This window comes from Arachis ipaensis, chromosome B9 (assembly GCF_059453495.1).
Source record: "Arachis ipaensis isolate K30076 ecotype BB chromosome B9, ASM5945349v1, whole genome shotgun sequence".
In the NCBI taxonomy this organism is placed as follows: Eukaryota; Viridiplantae; Streptophyta; class Magnoliopsida; order Fabales; family Fabaceae; genus Arachis; species Arachis ipaensis.
This window is the reverse complement of record NC_142444.1, coordinates 75,275,298-75,293,878: the sequence shown is the minus strand read 5'-3', so window position 1 is coordinate 75,293,878 and position 18,581 is coordinate 75,275,298. Positions and strand designations below refer to the sequence as shown.

Sequence of the window (18,581 nt, the reverse complement as noted above, 5' to 3'; positions counted from 1 at the left end):
CTTCTTGGTAACAACCCCCTCCGGTTTCTTATGGGTATAATTCTAATCCTAATGCATATCAATCTAATAGATGTGGTGACCCTTATAGTGATTGTCAACAACCACTACCACATGCCTATGAACCACCCCCTCAACATGATTTTGAACCACCTTACTCACAAGCCCCATACCACCAAACATCCCCATATGACCCCAACTCTTATCATCATACCAACCACCTTATGAACCATATGAACCATACATGAAACCACCACCATTCCAACACAATTACTCTCAAGAACCACCTCAATGTACACCAACTCCATACCCTTACCAAAATGAACCACCTTCCAACTATAATGCCTTCCCCTCAAACAATGAACCTTCTCTTCCACCATCACCTCCCGATGAAGCCTCCATGTTGGAATTGAGAGATCTTGAATCTCATATCTTAAGGCGACAAGAGGAGGATGAAAATAAGTTTAAAGAGCTAGGAGCCAAGATGGTTATCCTAGTGGAAGCCGTTAGCAATATGGCCTCCTCCCGACTAAGCCTAAGCAACCAAGGCACTCCCATTGACGAATGTGGAGAAGCAACCAAGGAGCATAGTGAGTTTAGAGCTTCAAAGCGAAGAAGAGGAGTTGAAGCAAGGAGTGCAACAAGAGGAGGAAGTTAAGATAATTGAGCTGGAAGAAGTGGTTGAAGCCTTTGAAGAGGTTGACCAAGAGATGGATTCAATCATTAAGAAATTCTTATGTACAATTGAATCCACTCCAATTGGGTTTGACATAGAGGGTAGGGAAGAAGATACCTCACCTCCCATACCTTTGGTGAGTAATGAAGAAGAAATTGAATTGGAAGCAAACCACCAAGAGGAAGAGGTTGAAGTTGAGGAAAGTTGTAAGGAGGTGGAGAAAGTCAAGGAAGAGCACAAGGGAGTGGAACTTGCAAGATCATTGGGACCATCCCTTCTTAAGTCATCATCCAACACAACATTTAAGTGAGTAAAATTCTTATCCCTAAGCTTTGCTTTCTCACTTGAATATGGTTTGATTGAAAATGATGGTCAACTTAGAGCTTTTTCTGGAGTTAAGAGTAAGAGAGAGTTGTGTAGTGGTTGGAAACATCATTCTAGGTTCATTATGGTTGCTTGCTCAAGGTTTGATTGCAAGGTTTGGTGTGGAGCTAAATTGTATGGGTCTAGAAAGTTGTTTGGAGGCTTCTTTGAGAATTCCAAGGCTAAACCACCCAAGTGGAATCATGATGATCACTTTGAAGATGGGTGTCAAAACAAAGTGTGGGATCCTGGATCGCACAAGGAAAATCAATTTTGGGAGCTCATGGTTTGTGAAGAACTCCATCAAAACTTGAAGATATTAAAATTGAAGAATGGAGCTTATTGGAGACTCAAGCATTGGTGGATGTTCAAGGATAGCTTCAAGCATAAGCCACCTTAAGAGGAGCTCCCCACAAGTCCAACTTAAGGACAATAAACAAAAGTACTAGGTGGGAGACACCCCACCATGGTAAACTCTTTTCATTTTTCTCTTTTGTAAATATTGGTAGAATAGGTTTGGTTTCATGTTTTGTTTTGTTTGTTTAGTTTATTTTGTAGTATAATATGTTAAATAAGGTTTTAAGGTGTTTGGATAGCTGTTTAGAGGTTTGGAATGCTTAGTTGGTGCAAGAACTTGGAAAAATTTTGAAAAACAGAGCACCAACCCGCGCGTGCGCGGACCTGGCGCGTACGCGCGCCTCAAGCATTTTCGACCATCCACGCGAACGCGCCATGTACGTGGACACGTGGATGCAAAAATCTCACCCCTCTATACATTGACCCGAGAGTTGCGCCTACACTGCGCCAGCACCATGCCTGAGGCACAAAACCACCCACGCGTGCGCGCACGCACACTGTGCGCGTGCACGCCGATAGCGTCACCTACCCTCCTGGTACATGTCCCAGAGAGTTATGCCCAGTTTGTGCCTATCCTGTGCCTGCAACACACGCGTGCGTGCACCTGGCGCATACGTGTCCTTTAGCCAAACTGTGCATCGGCGCGGAAGCGTGCATGACGCGTCGGCGCCGGTAAAAAAAAAGGAAGAAAAAAAATTTCTTTTCTTCCATTTTCTTTTATTACATTTGCTTATTTTCATTTATTGCATTTTAATTTTGTTTTTATAGCTTGTTCTTATCTTCTTTTCTAAGTTTCTTGTTTTAATAATGGTATTGAATTCTCTTACTCAATTGTTGAGAATTTCTTGGTTAATCTTGGTGCTTCTAGACTTGTTTGATATTGATGGGTAATGAAATATTTAATTCAATGCTTAACCTTTGATGCTCCTTATATTCTTTGTGCATTGATATGAGCTTACATGTATTTCATGACCCACTCTTTCTAGTCGAACCTGATGCTTTTGAGTGCTCTTCATGCCTTGACTTTACTCTTGCATCAAGTATTAATTGATATTCCCTTTGCTTATATTGCTTCCTCACTCACATGCGTAGCTAACATGTAGTGAGAACCCTACTCTTAATTGGCATTAGCCCCCGCCTATGTTCTATTGCTTTCATATCTTTGTTATAGGCTTAATTTTCTTTCTTTTTCTCTCCTTTGAGGTTGGCCACCAAGAAGGAAAGGAATGGAAAGGCTTCTAAATGGGGCAACAAACAAGTTCATCCGCACAACCTTTTGAAGGAGCTCATCAATTGTAGCAACCCGTCCACCTTACTCTTCTTTGCATGCACCGAGGACGGTGCAAATTTCTAAGTGTGGGGAGGTCGTCCGACCGACCTCCATGGGTAACAACTTCCTTTCTCAACACCAAATTCTTAATTTTTGTCCTTGTTAGTTAGTTGTTGCATTGCATGATAGGTTGCATTCTAGTTAGAAATTGTACATATTTTACCACTTCTTTTTATGTTAGGACTACTTGGTTAGGGTGATGATTTCTTTTCCAAGAAACTGTTTTTAGGGCACCCTACCAATTTGAAAAAAAAAAATTTTGTTGAACTTGCTTGAAGAATTTATTTTGAAACATGGTTTTTGAGCTAAGAACACAAGCATGTGAGTTTTGAGCCCAATTGTGTGGTTACATCTTATAACCACTTATTTTTATTCTTGTGTGCATCATTCTCTTTCTATGATTGTAATCTTTGATTTGTTTGATTCTTTATGTCCATTGTTCCATGTATACATGCATTTATATGATTGAGGCCATCATTTCATTTAGCTCACTTACCCAAATAGCCTACCTTTCATCAACCATTGTTAGCCAATTTTGAGCCTATTTAATCCCTTTTGTTCTTAATGTTAGCACATCACTACCCCTAAGTGAAAAACAATAAATGTCCTTAATTTGGATCTTTGATTAGCTTAGGCTAGTGAGGGTGTGTATCATTTGGGTATGGGAACCTTGGGACATTGGTTGAGGTAAAAGTGTAATTTTTATTTTTTGTTGAAAATATTGGGAATTGGGTACATATTCATGCACTGTATGTAAAACTATATGCATTGATACATTTGTCTATACTTTAGAAAAAAAATGATGATAAAGACAAAAAAAAGAACATATATATATATATATATATATATATATATATATATATATATATATATATATATATAAAGAAACAAAAAAATGTGCAATAAAAAGGGGACAAAAATGCCCCAAAATAAAGTTCAATAAAAATCAATGCATGTGGAATGTGAATTAAAGAGAATGCATGAGTATGAGAAAAAGTGGGAATCATGGGTAGCTAGGTCATGTATTAGAATTGTATAGGTTGTTACATGTGTTTGGTGAGAGCTTAGGTTAATCAAAGATACAAATTTCAAGCTCACTTGACCATATGCATCCCTACCTTGACCCTAGCCCCATTACAATCTATGAATAAGTCCTCGTGATGAATGTATGCATGCATTGAATAATTGTTGATTGTTAGATGAAAAACAAATCATAGAAAGCATGATTAGAAGAGAATTGAGTGATCGACCCTATACACTAGAGCGACTAGAGCGGATACACTTCCGGTGAGGGTTCGATACTCAATTCCTTGTTTCCGGCTTTCATGAGCTTTTCTTCTTGCAAGTCTATTTGAACTTCATTTTGATATTTGAATTGGTGGGATTGAACAATCTTCATACTACTTAGCCCTACTTGATATATATTCTTGGAGATTGATTTGCTTTTGACCAAGTAGGTAGAATCATCTTGCATTTAGTTGCATTCATATAGATAGGTTTATATAGTTTCTTTGCATTGAATAAATATTCATACCCCTTTTCTGGTCCTTTTTTATTCTTAGCATGAGGACATGCTTGGTTTAAGTGTGGGGAGATTTGATAAACCCCGATTTTGTGGTTTATCTTGTGCTTAATTTGGGTGGTTTTATCAACTTTTCTCACATTTATTCAATGAATTAGCATGATTTTGCAATTCTCCCTTGATTTGTGCTTAAATGTGAAAACATGCTTTTTAGGCCCTAAAAATGGTGATTTTAGTTCACTTTAATTCCATTCGATGCCTTGATGTATTTGTTGAGTGATTTCAGCTTTATAAGGCAAGTATTGGATGGAAGGAATGAAGAAAAAGCATGCAAAGTGGGAGAACTCATGAAGAAATGAAGGAACCGTAAAGCTGTCAAGCCCGACCTCCTGGCACTCAATCGACCATAACTTGAGCTACAAAGGTCCAAATGAGGCGGTTCCAGTTGCGTTGGAAAGCTAACATCTGGGGTTTCAAAATGATATAAAATTTGCCATATGTTTCTTGACACATAGGGGCGCGCACGTGCCATGTACGCACACACGACGATGGAGCACGTGGGCCCACCAAATTAAAATCACCCCCAGCGATTTTACAGCTCATTTTGGGCCCAATCCAACCCATTTCTGATGTTATTGAACCCAAGGATTGAAGGGGGAATGAAGAAAGTAGTCATAGTTTATTTTTTCATCATTTTTTAGGGTAGAATTCTAGAGAGAGAGAGGCTCTCTCCTCTCTCTAGATTTTAGGGAAGTTTTAGTTAATTCTTCTTGGATTCAAGTTATAATTCTTGTTTTGATTTAGTTCTTCCTTTTAATTTCTTGTTATTACATCTCTATTCTTCTAGTTTTACTTTTCATTTCCTTTATTTTGTTACTTTTATGTTCATGAGCCCTTTGTTGGATTTGGATCTTTTCTTTAATGAAATTTAATGTTTGATGTTCTTTTATTGATGATTTGAGTTGTTGATTTACTTTTCTTGCAATTGGTAGTTGGTAGATTTTATTATTCTTGCACCTTTATTATGCTTTCCTTTTATACCTTCCAAGTGTTTGACAAAATGCTTGGTTGGATGTTAGAGTAGATTTTGAGCATTCTTGGCTTGGAAAGAGTAATTGGGCAATCCTGAGTCATGAAAATCCAACTCATGTTGGTGATCTAGAGTTGTTAGCTAATATTGTTTCCATTGACGCTAATCTTTTGCTAATTAAATTAGTAAGTTGATTAGGATTTTGGATTATTGTTTCCATTGACGCTAATCTTTTGCTAATCTAATTAGTAAGTTGATTAGGACTTTTGGATTGAGGTTAGCTAGTCTTATTAGACTTTCTCTCATGGAAGATAATATGATACCTTCTTCCAATGTTGGAGATGACGTAATAAGATAAATTCTTGTTATCATTGTGGTATGATTGATTAATCTTGTTTGACTTTCTCCATATTTGTTGGAGTTGACTAAATAAGATGAATTAATCATTGCATGACTATGATAGAAAGCCTATGATCTCAACCCTTGCCATGAATGTCTCTCTTTATTAATTGCTTTCTTTAATTGCTCTCTTTACTTTCCTTGTCATTTATTTTAGTGCCCCTCTTATCAATCAAAAACCCCTTTACCCCTTCATAGCCAATAATCATTCACTTCATTGCAATTCCTTGTGAGACGACCTGGAGTTCAAATACTTCGGTTAATTCTTATTGGGGTTTGTACTTGTGACAACCAAATTTTTTTATGTGAGGACTCTTTGTTGGTCTAGAACTATACTTGCAACGAGAACTCATTCATTTGAGGAAATTCTATACCATCAAAGAGTTCAATCATCAAACGACTCGGGAGTTATACTCTCGGTTATTGATTTTAGATTGTTTGATGAGGAATTGCGTATCGGTTTAGGCTATACTACGATTGGATTCATCGATAAATTCTACACCGGCATAAAACCATTTATCAGTCGTTCTTCATCTTTATCAATCTGGGGTGGAACTAAAGTATGACCCTTTATTCTATATGCGTTCTTTGCAAGTCTTGACCCGGATCATATTGAGCTACAGCTTGAGAGTACATCACAAGTTCCAACAAGTTATTTGGGCTAATTGGGATACATGACATGAAATCTTGTTAGTCATGGGTAATTGAGGTCCCTGTGGCATCAAGGCTATAATCATAGAGCTTCATTCTCCGATTCGAAAGATCCAACCTTGTCCGTAGCGTTTTGAGTAGGATCATCAGAGATTGAATTGCATGAGCTTCACCCTCGTCAAGAGTGACTGACCTGTTCGGGCGTTTGGTTTGGATCAGAGAAGATTAATGACCCTACCCCTGGCTTAATTACTTATTATAGCCTTGCCATTGAATGAATCACTCGTCATTAAATTAGTTAGTAAGACGTATCAATCCAGAAGAATAAGTATCTCCGAGGCCTTAACTAATTTCTACTATTATTTCTACGTCAACTCTTTATTGCTTTTGTTATTGTTTTGTTTATGCACCTACAACAACAACAATCAACTTTCTATTCGCCTGACTAAGATCTGTAGGATAACCACAGCTTGCTCAATCTGGCAATCCTCGTGGAATTCGACCCTCACTCACCTGAGGTATTACTTGGACGACCCAGTGCAATTGCTGGTTCAGTTGTGCGAGTTTCATTTTCGCGCACCAAAGGGGGTGGCTGAAATTTCATTAAGTTTTGAGGGTTATATATGTATGGGCATGAGCCCAACATGGGCCCATTTTATGGTTTTGGTTCGTTGGCCCAATCTAGGGCCAAAATAGTTAAGATAAGTGTCCGATTTTCTATTCTAAATTTTTTTCTTGTCATTTTTAAAATATTTTTCAAAATCTCAAATAACTCATATTTTAATTTTCAAAAATTCGGGCTCTTACAGTTTGGGACAATGATAAAGGACTGATCCTTTAGCGACCCAGGGGAAGTCGAGGTAGAATACGAGGACTAAATAGTCCCATGAGAGCCAGTAGTCACCCTCCCTCTACCCTGACCACAAGGCCAACTCGTGACACCTCTGTCTGTCGTCATGTTTACCTGAAACAAAGTAATTATATCATTTAGTAGCACTTAAATTTAGAAACACTTATACTAACTAATTTCACCCACAATTTTGAAGACATTTTTATATAACCTCCCCGTGAAATATGGACATATCTACCTTCATGGTTCTCACAAATTCAACCAATATATTATTCCATAAGTCCTCAATCCTTAAACATTCATCACTTATAATAGAAATTTTTATTCAATGGTAATTGAAACTAACAAACTATACTCATCACCAATATAAAACTATTATCTCATAAACTATACTCATCACTAATATAAAATAACATTTTATATACTTAAAGGAAAAAAATGTCCCCAACAGTGGAGCTAAGATCCAAAAATAAACTTGGTCAGGACTTAGCAGTAGTACCTTAACTATATCTTACATTTGTTCTCACCTTCTAAGCTATTAATACCAAAAAATCAACCATTTGTCTGCACAAACACATTATTAAAAACCAACTAAATCAACTAATTAGAGAAAATAAAAAAAGAACGAACTAAAAAAAGGGAAATAGAAGGAGACATAGGCGGTGAATGAAGCAGTCACAGGCAGTGGAACCAGAGGCATGGCAGCAGCAATAACAACGTGATGGTGGAGGCGACGACCTGGTGGTGGAGGCAACGATGATAAAGCGAAGGCTTCAGCTGCAAGAGCGACGAATCAGCAGAAAAAGAAAGAGAGACAAAGAGAGATGAAAAGGGAGAGCAGAGAGAGAGTAAGATATGAGAGGGGGCTACTGGAGGTGGTGTTGACGAAGAGATGGAGATAGAAAGTGAGAGACAAGAAGGTTAGAGAGAGTGTGTAATTTGAAAATGAGGGGACAAAGGATTCGAGGTTCGAATTTAAGGCAAGATTACCATCGGATTTACCGACGAATAAATCCGACAGTAACGCATTGCGAGTGACCAAAATGCAGCGTTGCACTTATTACAGTTACCATCGGATTCATCTGACCCTATATCCGAGGGTAATGTTCGCGCTGATTTTTTCCTTTTTCCCTCGAATTATTACTGACATATTTATTGTCAAAAAATCAATTTTGCCAGCAATTTTTTTATTCAACGAACTTATTGCCAATTCTACTGGTAAAACCACTGTTAATGTGCGATAGTAAATCCAACGAAAAATTCAACAGTATTTAACGTTTTTCTTATAGTGTGGCTTTAGCTAAACTATATTCAACATGCCTTGATTTCTATTCTCCAAAGGGTTACGACTATGTTGGTGCAACTAGGGTTGGGCCCAAGCCAAATTCCTGCTATCCAGGCTCTGTATCGGGCTATGCCCTTGTTAGGCCTTAATAGATAGGTCTATGTTTAAACAACCACAATTCAAGTGTCCAAGTGAAATCAACCAACACATGCATGGTGAGTGAAAATGACATAGACCTCTTTCTTTTAACTAGCAAGCTCGATTAAGTTTTTGATATAAAAAAAAAAGGTTATTGGAAAGGTGTAGCCTCTTACCTTTATAAAATCTTCTTAAGATAATTCTTCGGTCATCAAAAACTAAAGGGTAGATTACCCTTTCTCATGTATTGCATAATAAGCCTATTTTGTATATTTTTAATACATGAAATATCATACATTTAATTAAAGTTTAATTATTCTGTTTATTCCTATAATTTTATCAAATTTATAATTCGATTCTTATATTTTTTTTTCTTTGAATTGGTGAATTTTTACACTATTTTTAATTTTATAATTAGATCTTTTTTGTGTCAAAAATGTTAAAATTATTGTAATATTTCTCCCAAAAAATATATTATCAAAGACCTAATTAAGTTCTTAATTGTGAGTACCTTCAATTTTCAGAAAAATATTCCATTAACTCTAATATTTTTTACACTGACAAGAACCTAATTACAAAATTAGAATCAGTACAGAGACCTAATTGAAAGAGAAAAAATGTAAAAAAAAAACTAATTATAAATTTAATAAAACCCTAGGAATAAACACAATAATCAACACAATAATTATAAATTTAATTTAAATATAATACTCTGTATTTCAATAAACAACCCAGCTACATATCCAAGTGTTTTTGGCAACTAAGTCCAACTAAATTTGCGCACGTAGGTTCTTTGTTATGGTAATCACCGACAACACCAACATTTTGCTATCAAAAACTAACATTTTGAATTGAATTTGAATTTATATAATGGATAATGTTTGGTTCATTTAGTATTATACAGTGGCTTTGCTTTAATAATATTTTCAGTTCATTCTAGACACAGGTGTTTCTGAATTTGAATTTATATAATAGACAAATCTTCAATTCATTTGGTATTATAAAATGGTTTTGTTTTAATAATATTTTCGGTTCATTTGCAGTCTAGGTATGTTGTCAATAAATAATTTGTCCCAATGGTTGGAATGGCTTTCAAGACAAATTGAATGGAACGGAATGAAATCTAATACAATTGAATAAAGTGATAATAAATAATTTCATTCTTTTTGCTAAAGAAAGGCTCAATCATTAACAAAAACACATCGAATTCATTTTTGGATCCAAATGAATCTCAATTAACCTAAGAAATAAACCGAAATTACTTAAGGAATAAAAAACTTGGTCAATATTTATCAGTAGTATCAAGTGAACATTAATTAATACACAAATGAACCAAAATAAATTAATAAATGAACCAAAATTATTTAATGATGGCAATAGAGAAAATCAGAAATAATAAAGATGTTCGCAAAATGTTGATATTATTAGTGATAACGATAACGAAGAAGAAGAAGGAAGAGGAGGAGGAAGAGGAGGAGGAGAAAAAGAAGCGTGATTTAAAAAGTTATTATAACAATTTAGTTAAACTTAGTTAAATATATATAAGAGATTATTTCATGTGTTAAATGTATATACAATTATGCTTATTATGTGATAATATATAAGAAAATATCTATAATTTTCAAATCTTAAATACTCAAATAGAATTATTTCTAGAAGAAAAATATATATAATTTTACTCACATATAGTAAGAATCATTTCATATCAATAATAGAAGAGTGAGCTAAATCTATGTCTTCCAACATCAAAATCTAAACAACAACAACAATGATAATAATGTGCATTATAGTGTACTTTACATAAGTCATCTCATAGCAATGACCAAACACTGGCTTCTTTTTTTTTTTTTTTGGTGTGTTGCCAAACACTGGCTTTATTCCCACACAAAATAATCACCAATTAATCGACTATTATAATACACAACCACTGACCAATGAGTCTATCACTAGTGTATTATTCAACATAAATAAAGAAAAGGAAAAAAATTGTGGACACCAATCATATACAACAATAATAACTCAACAAAGTAATAATCTGGCCCATCAAAATTCCTAGCTCCACATAACCAAACCGCTGGAGATCAACAACGTAACTATCCAACCCAAACTTCCCCATGGAACCACTAAGCTTGCTGGAGGAACAAAGTAACGCCAAAAGAAACGAAGCTTCAGATTCAATTCTTGAAATTTTGTGCAATTTGCAAATTTAGTGAAGTCTATTTAATTAATAAGCCAAAGTATGAGTGAGTTTCAATCAAATTTTAAATAATTAATTTATTAGAATCTTTCTTAAAATTTTACTTTTTAGAAATTATATTTTTTTTTTCTAAAGCCGTATCTAGACACCCGTAAAAAGAAATTAATAACTATATTACATGCACATTAGAATTAGCCTATTCAGTTTCTGTATATAAAAATACATCTGTATTTTAACTTATTTTTTATGTGTATTTTATATTTTAATATATATTATATACTAATAATTAAATTCGGTAGTTAATTTTAATGTACACCTAATATCGTTATTAAAAACAAGTTTGATTATTGACCTAATATAGATTTGATTATTTTTACTATAGCAGGTTTGATTATTTTAATAATTAATTATTTAATTAAAAAATATATAAATTAACATGTATATATATACACAAATAAATAATAATAGATTTAGTAAATAATTTTTAATACATATAAAATATTTTTGTACACCAATATTTAATAATTAATTCGATTACTTTTTTATGATTAATTTTTTGTGTATATATAATTTAAGTAATTAGCAAAAAAAACATGTGAATCTCACCTTGACTACTTCCACCGTTAGTGCCAGCAGCGGTTGAATCTTCAACTTTGATTCCGAGTTTGGAACAGTTAGATCCAATAGTACCTTAACAATAGCAAGGCCAAAATGGAAACTCAATCACTTTATATCAATATTGTTCTAATTTTCCTATGCCTTAAAGAAAGAAAGTTTGATTTGGATCCTTAATTAATTATTTAACTAATTAATTGCTTACATGCACTGTAGCAAGGGAAAACAGAGATGTTTAGAAGATTGAAAGTGTTGGGATTGCATTCACATCTGTATGTATGAGTCTTGTTCTTCTGGCAGCTACCTTCCCCACAGTATGCCCAATAGCACGCTATATCACACATTACACATACATAATGCACATTTTTATATTAATTATATCGTTATTAGAACTTAGAAAGATGAAATTAAATCAACCCAATAATAATATTAATTATACTTACGATCAAAAGCTGAGAAATTGTGTGGTACACTCTTCTCTGGAACTGGAGGGGGTGCTGACTGGCAACCGTAGTTCATACTACCTGCATATATAATATATTAATAGAATAGACTGAAACACTAATTCAATATACGAGGCTGTTTTTTTTTTTTTTAAATATTTTTCAATTTGACAAGTTAAAGATTAATTCGTTACGAATTTAAATTTTATTAAAAATATCTAATAAATTACTGCATATAACAAGGCAAAATTCAAACTTTAGATACTTATTTAAACTCGAATAGATGAATTTATTATTTGGCCAATTCAAAACTAATTGATATTATTATTTAACATTATTCGAAACACATGATGTTACCAATGTAATAATTATTTGAGAAAATTGTATTAGCAACATAACCGGTAAAATATATACAGCCAATTTAATAATTTGATTAAAGTGATTTTGAAACTTTATTCTAATAAGTAAAGTCATTAAATATATTTGATTTGTGATTTATTTTTTTATTTTTATTTTTATTATTTTTTATTTTTGAGATTTTGCAAAAAAAAAAATGAAACTAATTTTAAAAACATTATTTCCACTTCTTAATTTTTCATAAAATGTTAAAAAGCAAAATATATTTAAAAATAAGAATATAAATCAAAAGACATGAAAATTAATTTTTTTTTTTTAAATGTAAGATGGGTTAGTTGAGTACATTGAGGGATGACACATGGGAGAAAGCTATTGGCATCTGTATCATTGTCATTGTCCCGAGTCCGCTTCCAACCATTATCACATTCACATATGAAGTTTAATGGGTAACTCGTGTTTGCTACGCACTTTCCCTTCCCACATTCCACTTCATCACAAATCTTCCCTGCAATAATATAATCCATATTCTGACGGTTAATAAATAACTACTAGTTCATTATTATATGAGAAAAGCTCATGCCAGTAATTTTTATCTATACTGACTAATATTTTTAGTTAATATTGTATTTATACCAGTATTTTATTAGTGTATTTAGACTTTCTTTTGACATTAATAAATTTATTAACTAACTGTTAATCGAAAACAATAACTTGTGCTAAATTATAATTATGTATGTTTCAAGAATAAATATAAAAACAGTTTTTTCATGAGTAAATTTACTTGAGAACATGTTATTCTAACAGAAATATATATATATATATATATATATATATATATATATATATTCTTTTAAATATTAAAAAGGGACTTCAAGTAATTCTCCCCTAAATTCAAAAGATAAAGTGTTAAGAAAAGAAGATAAAAGAAAATAAAGAGGGAAGGGGAAGGGAAAAGGGAAAGAGTATGTAGTTGAGTTAAGCACCAAGAATATCATCTTCAAGATCAGCTTTGGCAATAATAGGAAGCAGCACCATGAAAAGTATAGTAGTAAGGCCTAAACACCTACACAAGTAGTAATCCATTTTTTATATACCAAGTAATAAGCAATAACAGCAGTGTCTTTGGAATTTGGAAGTAGTATATAGGTAGAGGAGAGTTTATGATTTGATGGAGGGATTTGAAAATGTTCTTATAAATATGAAGAAGGTGGTAGATTAATGCGTGGCCAAATCCTCGTGTTCCACATAGAGCGGACTTTTAACTACGTTTATTATTATTTTTGGGATTAGAATTTAAAACACGCTTTACCAGTCATCTACGCTATCATTTTCTTATCTATTTTTTTTCTCTACATGGCTTTGGGCTTCCATTATTTTTTCGTCCCCAAAGTTACCGCATTTTTTAAAAAAATCAAAGGTTGCAAATAATTACCGATAAATGCGATTATTAATTAATTATAATATATTAAGTAAGTTTTCAAATTCCGAATGAGTTATTTTAAATTAGGGCTGGGCTACACATACAAGCTTACAAGCTTACAAGTTGGCCCAGCCCAAACACAAGTCACGCGCATCAACACAGATTACATTACATGGAGCGTCACTTCACGCGCTCAACACAAACGGTTACGTATGGGAAACTCTTCCACTTCTTCCACTTCTCAAAATGCTTCGAAAACAAGGAAACCCTTCCATTTTCGAGCAAAAATCAAAGTTCAAAATATACAAATCGTTGTTCGAAACCTCCATCAAAACACCATCAAACTCTCCGTGAAGAATCTGAAGAGAAAACAAAGCAACAATACTCAACGTAAGTTCATTAAGATTCATGTATATTTTACTTTTCTTCTACGTCGTTCTTCTAGGGTTTACTATTATTCTTGCTTCTTTGTTACACTGTTCTAAGTTCTACGTCGTTCTTCTAAGTTCTACGTCGTTCTACGTTCTTGTTCTAAGTTCTCCTGCTATTGTTGTTGATTTTTTGGGGTTTATTCCGTAGATTGGGGGTGTATACTGCTTGAACTTGTAATGTGGCTTGATATTGAAGCATGTTTGACTGATATCTGACTGATATATATGGATGTATCTGAATAATATCTATGGGTGTATCTCACTGTTATTAATGGGTGTATCTGATTCTTACATATGGGTGTATCTGACTGATATCTATGGGTGTATCTGACTCATATCTATGGGTGTATCTTACTGATATCTATGGGTGTATTTTTCATTTCAGAAAAAATGGCAGGCAGAAACCAAGCTGAAAAAAATGTAAGAACAAATATATGTCTTCGATCAAATCAGTTTTTCATAATAGAAATATATCTAACTCTAATTTTGCTTTGTTTACAGCAAATCAAGGACCTAAAGTGTGCAACCCATCTGTTGAGTGAGAAATTCAGAAATATGAGCGAGGAGAAGTGATGCAATAAGACTGTCCAGGCCATCCTCATTGTTATTGAGTCCATTTTGTCAGATAGATTCTAATGATATTGTCACTGATTAATGTAACTGTTATATACTCTTGTAAGAAATTGAACACATGGTATAAATATATTTGATCCAATTATATGTAAATTTTTTTTCCATAATTAAACTCTCTCTGGTGTATTCAAAATGTCTGATTTACAGGTACTATAATATGAAGTGGTGATCCAGATAGATTGGAACCCATATATGACGGTCTGCATAGAGATCTGCATAATACACCCAAACACAGACTATAAATACACCCGATAAAAAATTAAATTTACACCTCAACTGCAGATTTTAACCCAACACTACCTGAAAGTCACTTGTTGTCCACAAGACCAAAATTAATTAAACTCTCTCTGGTGTATTCAAAATGTCTGATTTACAGGTACTATAATATAAAGTGGTTATCCAGATAGATTGGAACCCATATATGACGGTCTGCATAGAGATCTGCATAATACACCCAAACACAGACTATAAATACACCCGATAAAAAATTAAATTTATACCTCTATTGCAGATTTTAACCCAACACTACCTGAAAGCCACTTGTTGTCCACAAGACCAAAATTAATTAAACTCTCTCTGGTGTATTCAAAATGTCTGATTTACAGGTACTATAATATGAAGTGGTGATCCAGATAGATTGGAACCCATATATGACGGTCTGCATAGAGATCTGCATAATACACCCAAACACAGACTATAAATACACCCGATAAAAAATTAAATTTACACCTCTGCTGCAGATTTTAACCCAACACTACCTGAAAGCCACTTGTTGTCCACAAGACCAAAATTAATTAAACTCTCTCTGGTGTATTCAAAATGTCTGATTTATAGGTACTATAATATGAAGTGGTGATCCAGAATTCCAAATAGATTGGAACCCATATATGATGGTCTGCATAGAGATCTGCATAATACACCCAAACACAGACTATAAATACACCCGATAAAAAAATTAAATTTACACCTCTGCTGCAGATTTTAACCCAACACTACCTGAAAGCCACTTGTTGTCCACAAGACCAAAATTTAGCAGAAAATCATTCCAATTCCTATCAAATGAGTCTTTACTATGAGGGTTTCATTTTCCCTCTTTGCTACATGTAATCAATTGATTCTTAATCTCGTTTTCCTTCCTATTTGTGCTCCACTTCGCCCTGATTCAGCTGACAATCTGAGGTTGAATCATCTATTATCTTCAAAACGAGTTCAAACTTTGATTTCAGAAACCAGAAAATCGAAAAGAAAACGAAGCTGGAGTTACAGAGAGAAGAACTAACGTCAATGACGAAGAACAAACCAATGAGAAAGGAGAGGAAAAGAACGATCGAAAAACCAGGGGAAGACGCGCGAGAAGAAGAACGATGAAATTTGGAAAGAAGGAAAACAAAGAAGGAAACAAATATTTTAAATTTGGTAGTTATACAAACGCGGGATCTTTGTATAGCGCGTGTAAGTGACGTAGGAGTTGCAGCGCGTTTTAGTGGATTAGGCGTTAATGAACTTGTAATAGTTACAAGCCCTAATCACTTGTATACTGAGCTTTTCTCTTTAAATTATATTCGCAAGATCTTATGTCTATGTGCATATATCAAAAAATTATTTAAAGAAGTTCAAAAATATACCTAATACAAAGTAAAATTTAATTTATACAAATAAATTATATAATCTAAAATACTTTACAAAAATATACTGATAGAATATATATTTTAAAGTATAAATAATATATATGACAATTTTTCATACTACAAATTTTATGGATAATAAAATTCATATCAAAGTTTTTAATAATATTTTTAAATATAAATCAAAAGATAATTAATAAAAAGTTTAATTTTTATTTTGTTTATAAATTTATTCTTTGTAATATTCATAGTTAAAATAATCTCTTAGTTATAACAATTAAAATAAAGAGAATTAATACTAAACAAATTAAACGGTTAATAAAAAAATACATTAAAGACTTTCATGTTTCTATTAATCTTTGGCATATCTCTTGAATTATACACAAGTTATTCAATTCAACATGATTAAGACAGAACATAAAATTTATAATGTTTGAGGTTCACATGTTTTAGAAAGTGACATAGTAAAGTGATGGAGGAAGCTCACAAATTTAAAGATTAGAAAATTTTATCCAATTAAAAAATAATTAGTGATAATATATTTTCTAATTTTTTTATGGGATATTGCCACTTAATTTTTTGGTTATTAAAGATAGATAATATTTGAGTTAGATTTTTACTTATAAATTTGATATTAAATGTGCTTAACAATTAATTATTAGTACAAGGTAATTACTTACCCTATCTCTCAAATACAAAATAAAATTATATATAATATAAACTCACGAGTCACTACTATTAATTTTTGTTTCAAAATATTAGGGGAGCCAAGGTCTATACTCCCCCTCACACTACATCTGACCTATTATAATCACTTAATTAGATAAATCAGCCCTCACAGTATATATTGTTTGACTTTATGGAGGGATTAATTTAAAAATTTTAAAAATTTTTAAGGATTGTTATGTTTTTTATTAAATAATAATCGAGATTGATTTATTTAATTTTTTTATCAAAATTTAGTATGAAGTTTGATTTATCTAACAAAATAAAAAAGTTAGAAATGGCCGAAAATTTATTAGAGACCGATTTGGTATATATATTGAGCAATCAAGTCACGATTAAATTGAAAAAAAGAAAGACAGAAAATTGTCAGTTGTCGCCTTTGGACAGGAGCGAGAAATAGCTAACCAAATAGTAATACATTAATGATAACGGAAAATAACTGCCACAATTTTCATCACTAAATTTATTCTCCTGCTGCCCGTATTAGAAAAAACTTAGGACTTACGTTATATTTCTCATCTAGAAGAGTTGAAAGTAAGCACAGACATCTTTAATTTGTTTTTAAATTCATAAAACGATGTGGCAATTAGTCAATCTTAGAGAAAATTAGGGACAGAGAAGCTTTCAAAGGAGGACTAACTACTACGTATTAATGAGGTAAACTAAACTGCAATTGGTAGTTAATTAAAACGAATCAAGTCCATGAATTGGTGGTTAAGAACTAAGGTAGAGTACATTCATAACTTCTAACAGACTTGTATGCTTTTGTTTCTTCTATTTTTAATGAAATTGAATTGATAGAATGATTAAAACTGACCATTTTTTTATTTTTTTCATTCCCTTAAATTTATCATGGTTACTTCTTTATAATTAAATGCATTGAGCTTTAATTACTGTGTTTATTCTAGTTTCATCATATTTTTAATTACATATTTATAATTTAAAAATTTGTAATTAAATTTTTATCTCAAATATGAATTTTCAATTAGATTTTGTTTTTGTTAACTGCTTTTTGTTAAAAAATAAAATACTTTTGAAATATTTACTTTTATATTTGGTATATGACGAATTTTAAGATTATTGCATTTTTATTTTTAAAAAAATAACTACTAGTAAGGACTTAGTTAAATTTTTTCATCTAATATAAAAAAAAAATTTACAAACTTTAAACTATAAAGTCGTAATTGAAAGTTTAGTAATACTAAGGACAAATAATTAAAACATAAAAGATATACCAAAAATTACAAGTGAAACATAAAAAGAAATAAAATAAGTAACAAAATTTGATATACTTTATAAAGATTTATTCTTCACATTTAAACAATTTTAGCATCTAAGTTTATCCAAGTAATTTAGAGGCACCCGCTTTTTCTTCTCCCCCGGTGCTTCTTCTTCTTCTTCTTCTCCTTCTCCTTCTTCTTGTTTCAAATTCACATACGCGTGGAGCTTCTTCTTCTTCTTCGCGTTTCTCCTCCTCCTCATTCTCCTCACTTTTTCGCGTTTCTTCTTCTTCACATGTTTTCTCTTTATCGTTAT

The 18,581-nt window shown here is 32.6% G+C and overlaps 1 protein-coding gene across 1 annotated transcript; it reads right to left on the bottom strand.

The window, feature by feature from the left end:
* Positions 1 to 10,351: 10,351 nt before the first annotated feature.
* LOC107616570 (uncharacterized) lies at positions 10,352 to 13,453 on the bottom strand. The gene is made up of 6 exons (XM_016318521.3): positions 13,194 to 13,453; positions 12,554 to 12,715; positions 11,854 to 11,934; positions 11,616 to 11,741; positions 11,402 to 11,485; positions 10,352 to 10,730 (listed from the first exon to the last, which is right to left on the bottom strand). Exons 1-6 carry the CDS (start codon positions 13,291 to 13,293, stop codon positions 10,651 to 10,653), a joined length of 633 nt encoding a protein of 210 aa, XP_016174007.1. The 5' UTR covers positions 13,294 to 13,453; the 3' UTR covers positions 10,352 to 10,650.
* Positions 13,454 to 18,581: the final 5,128 nt, after the last annotated feature.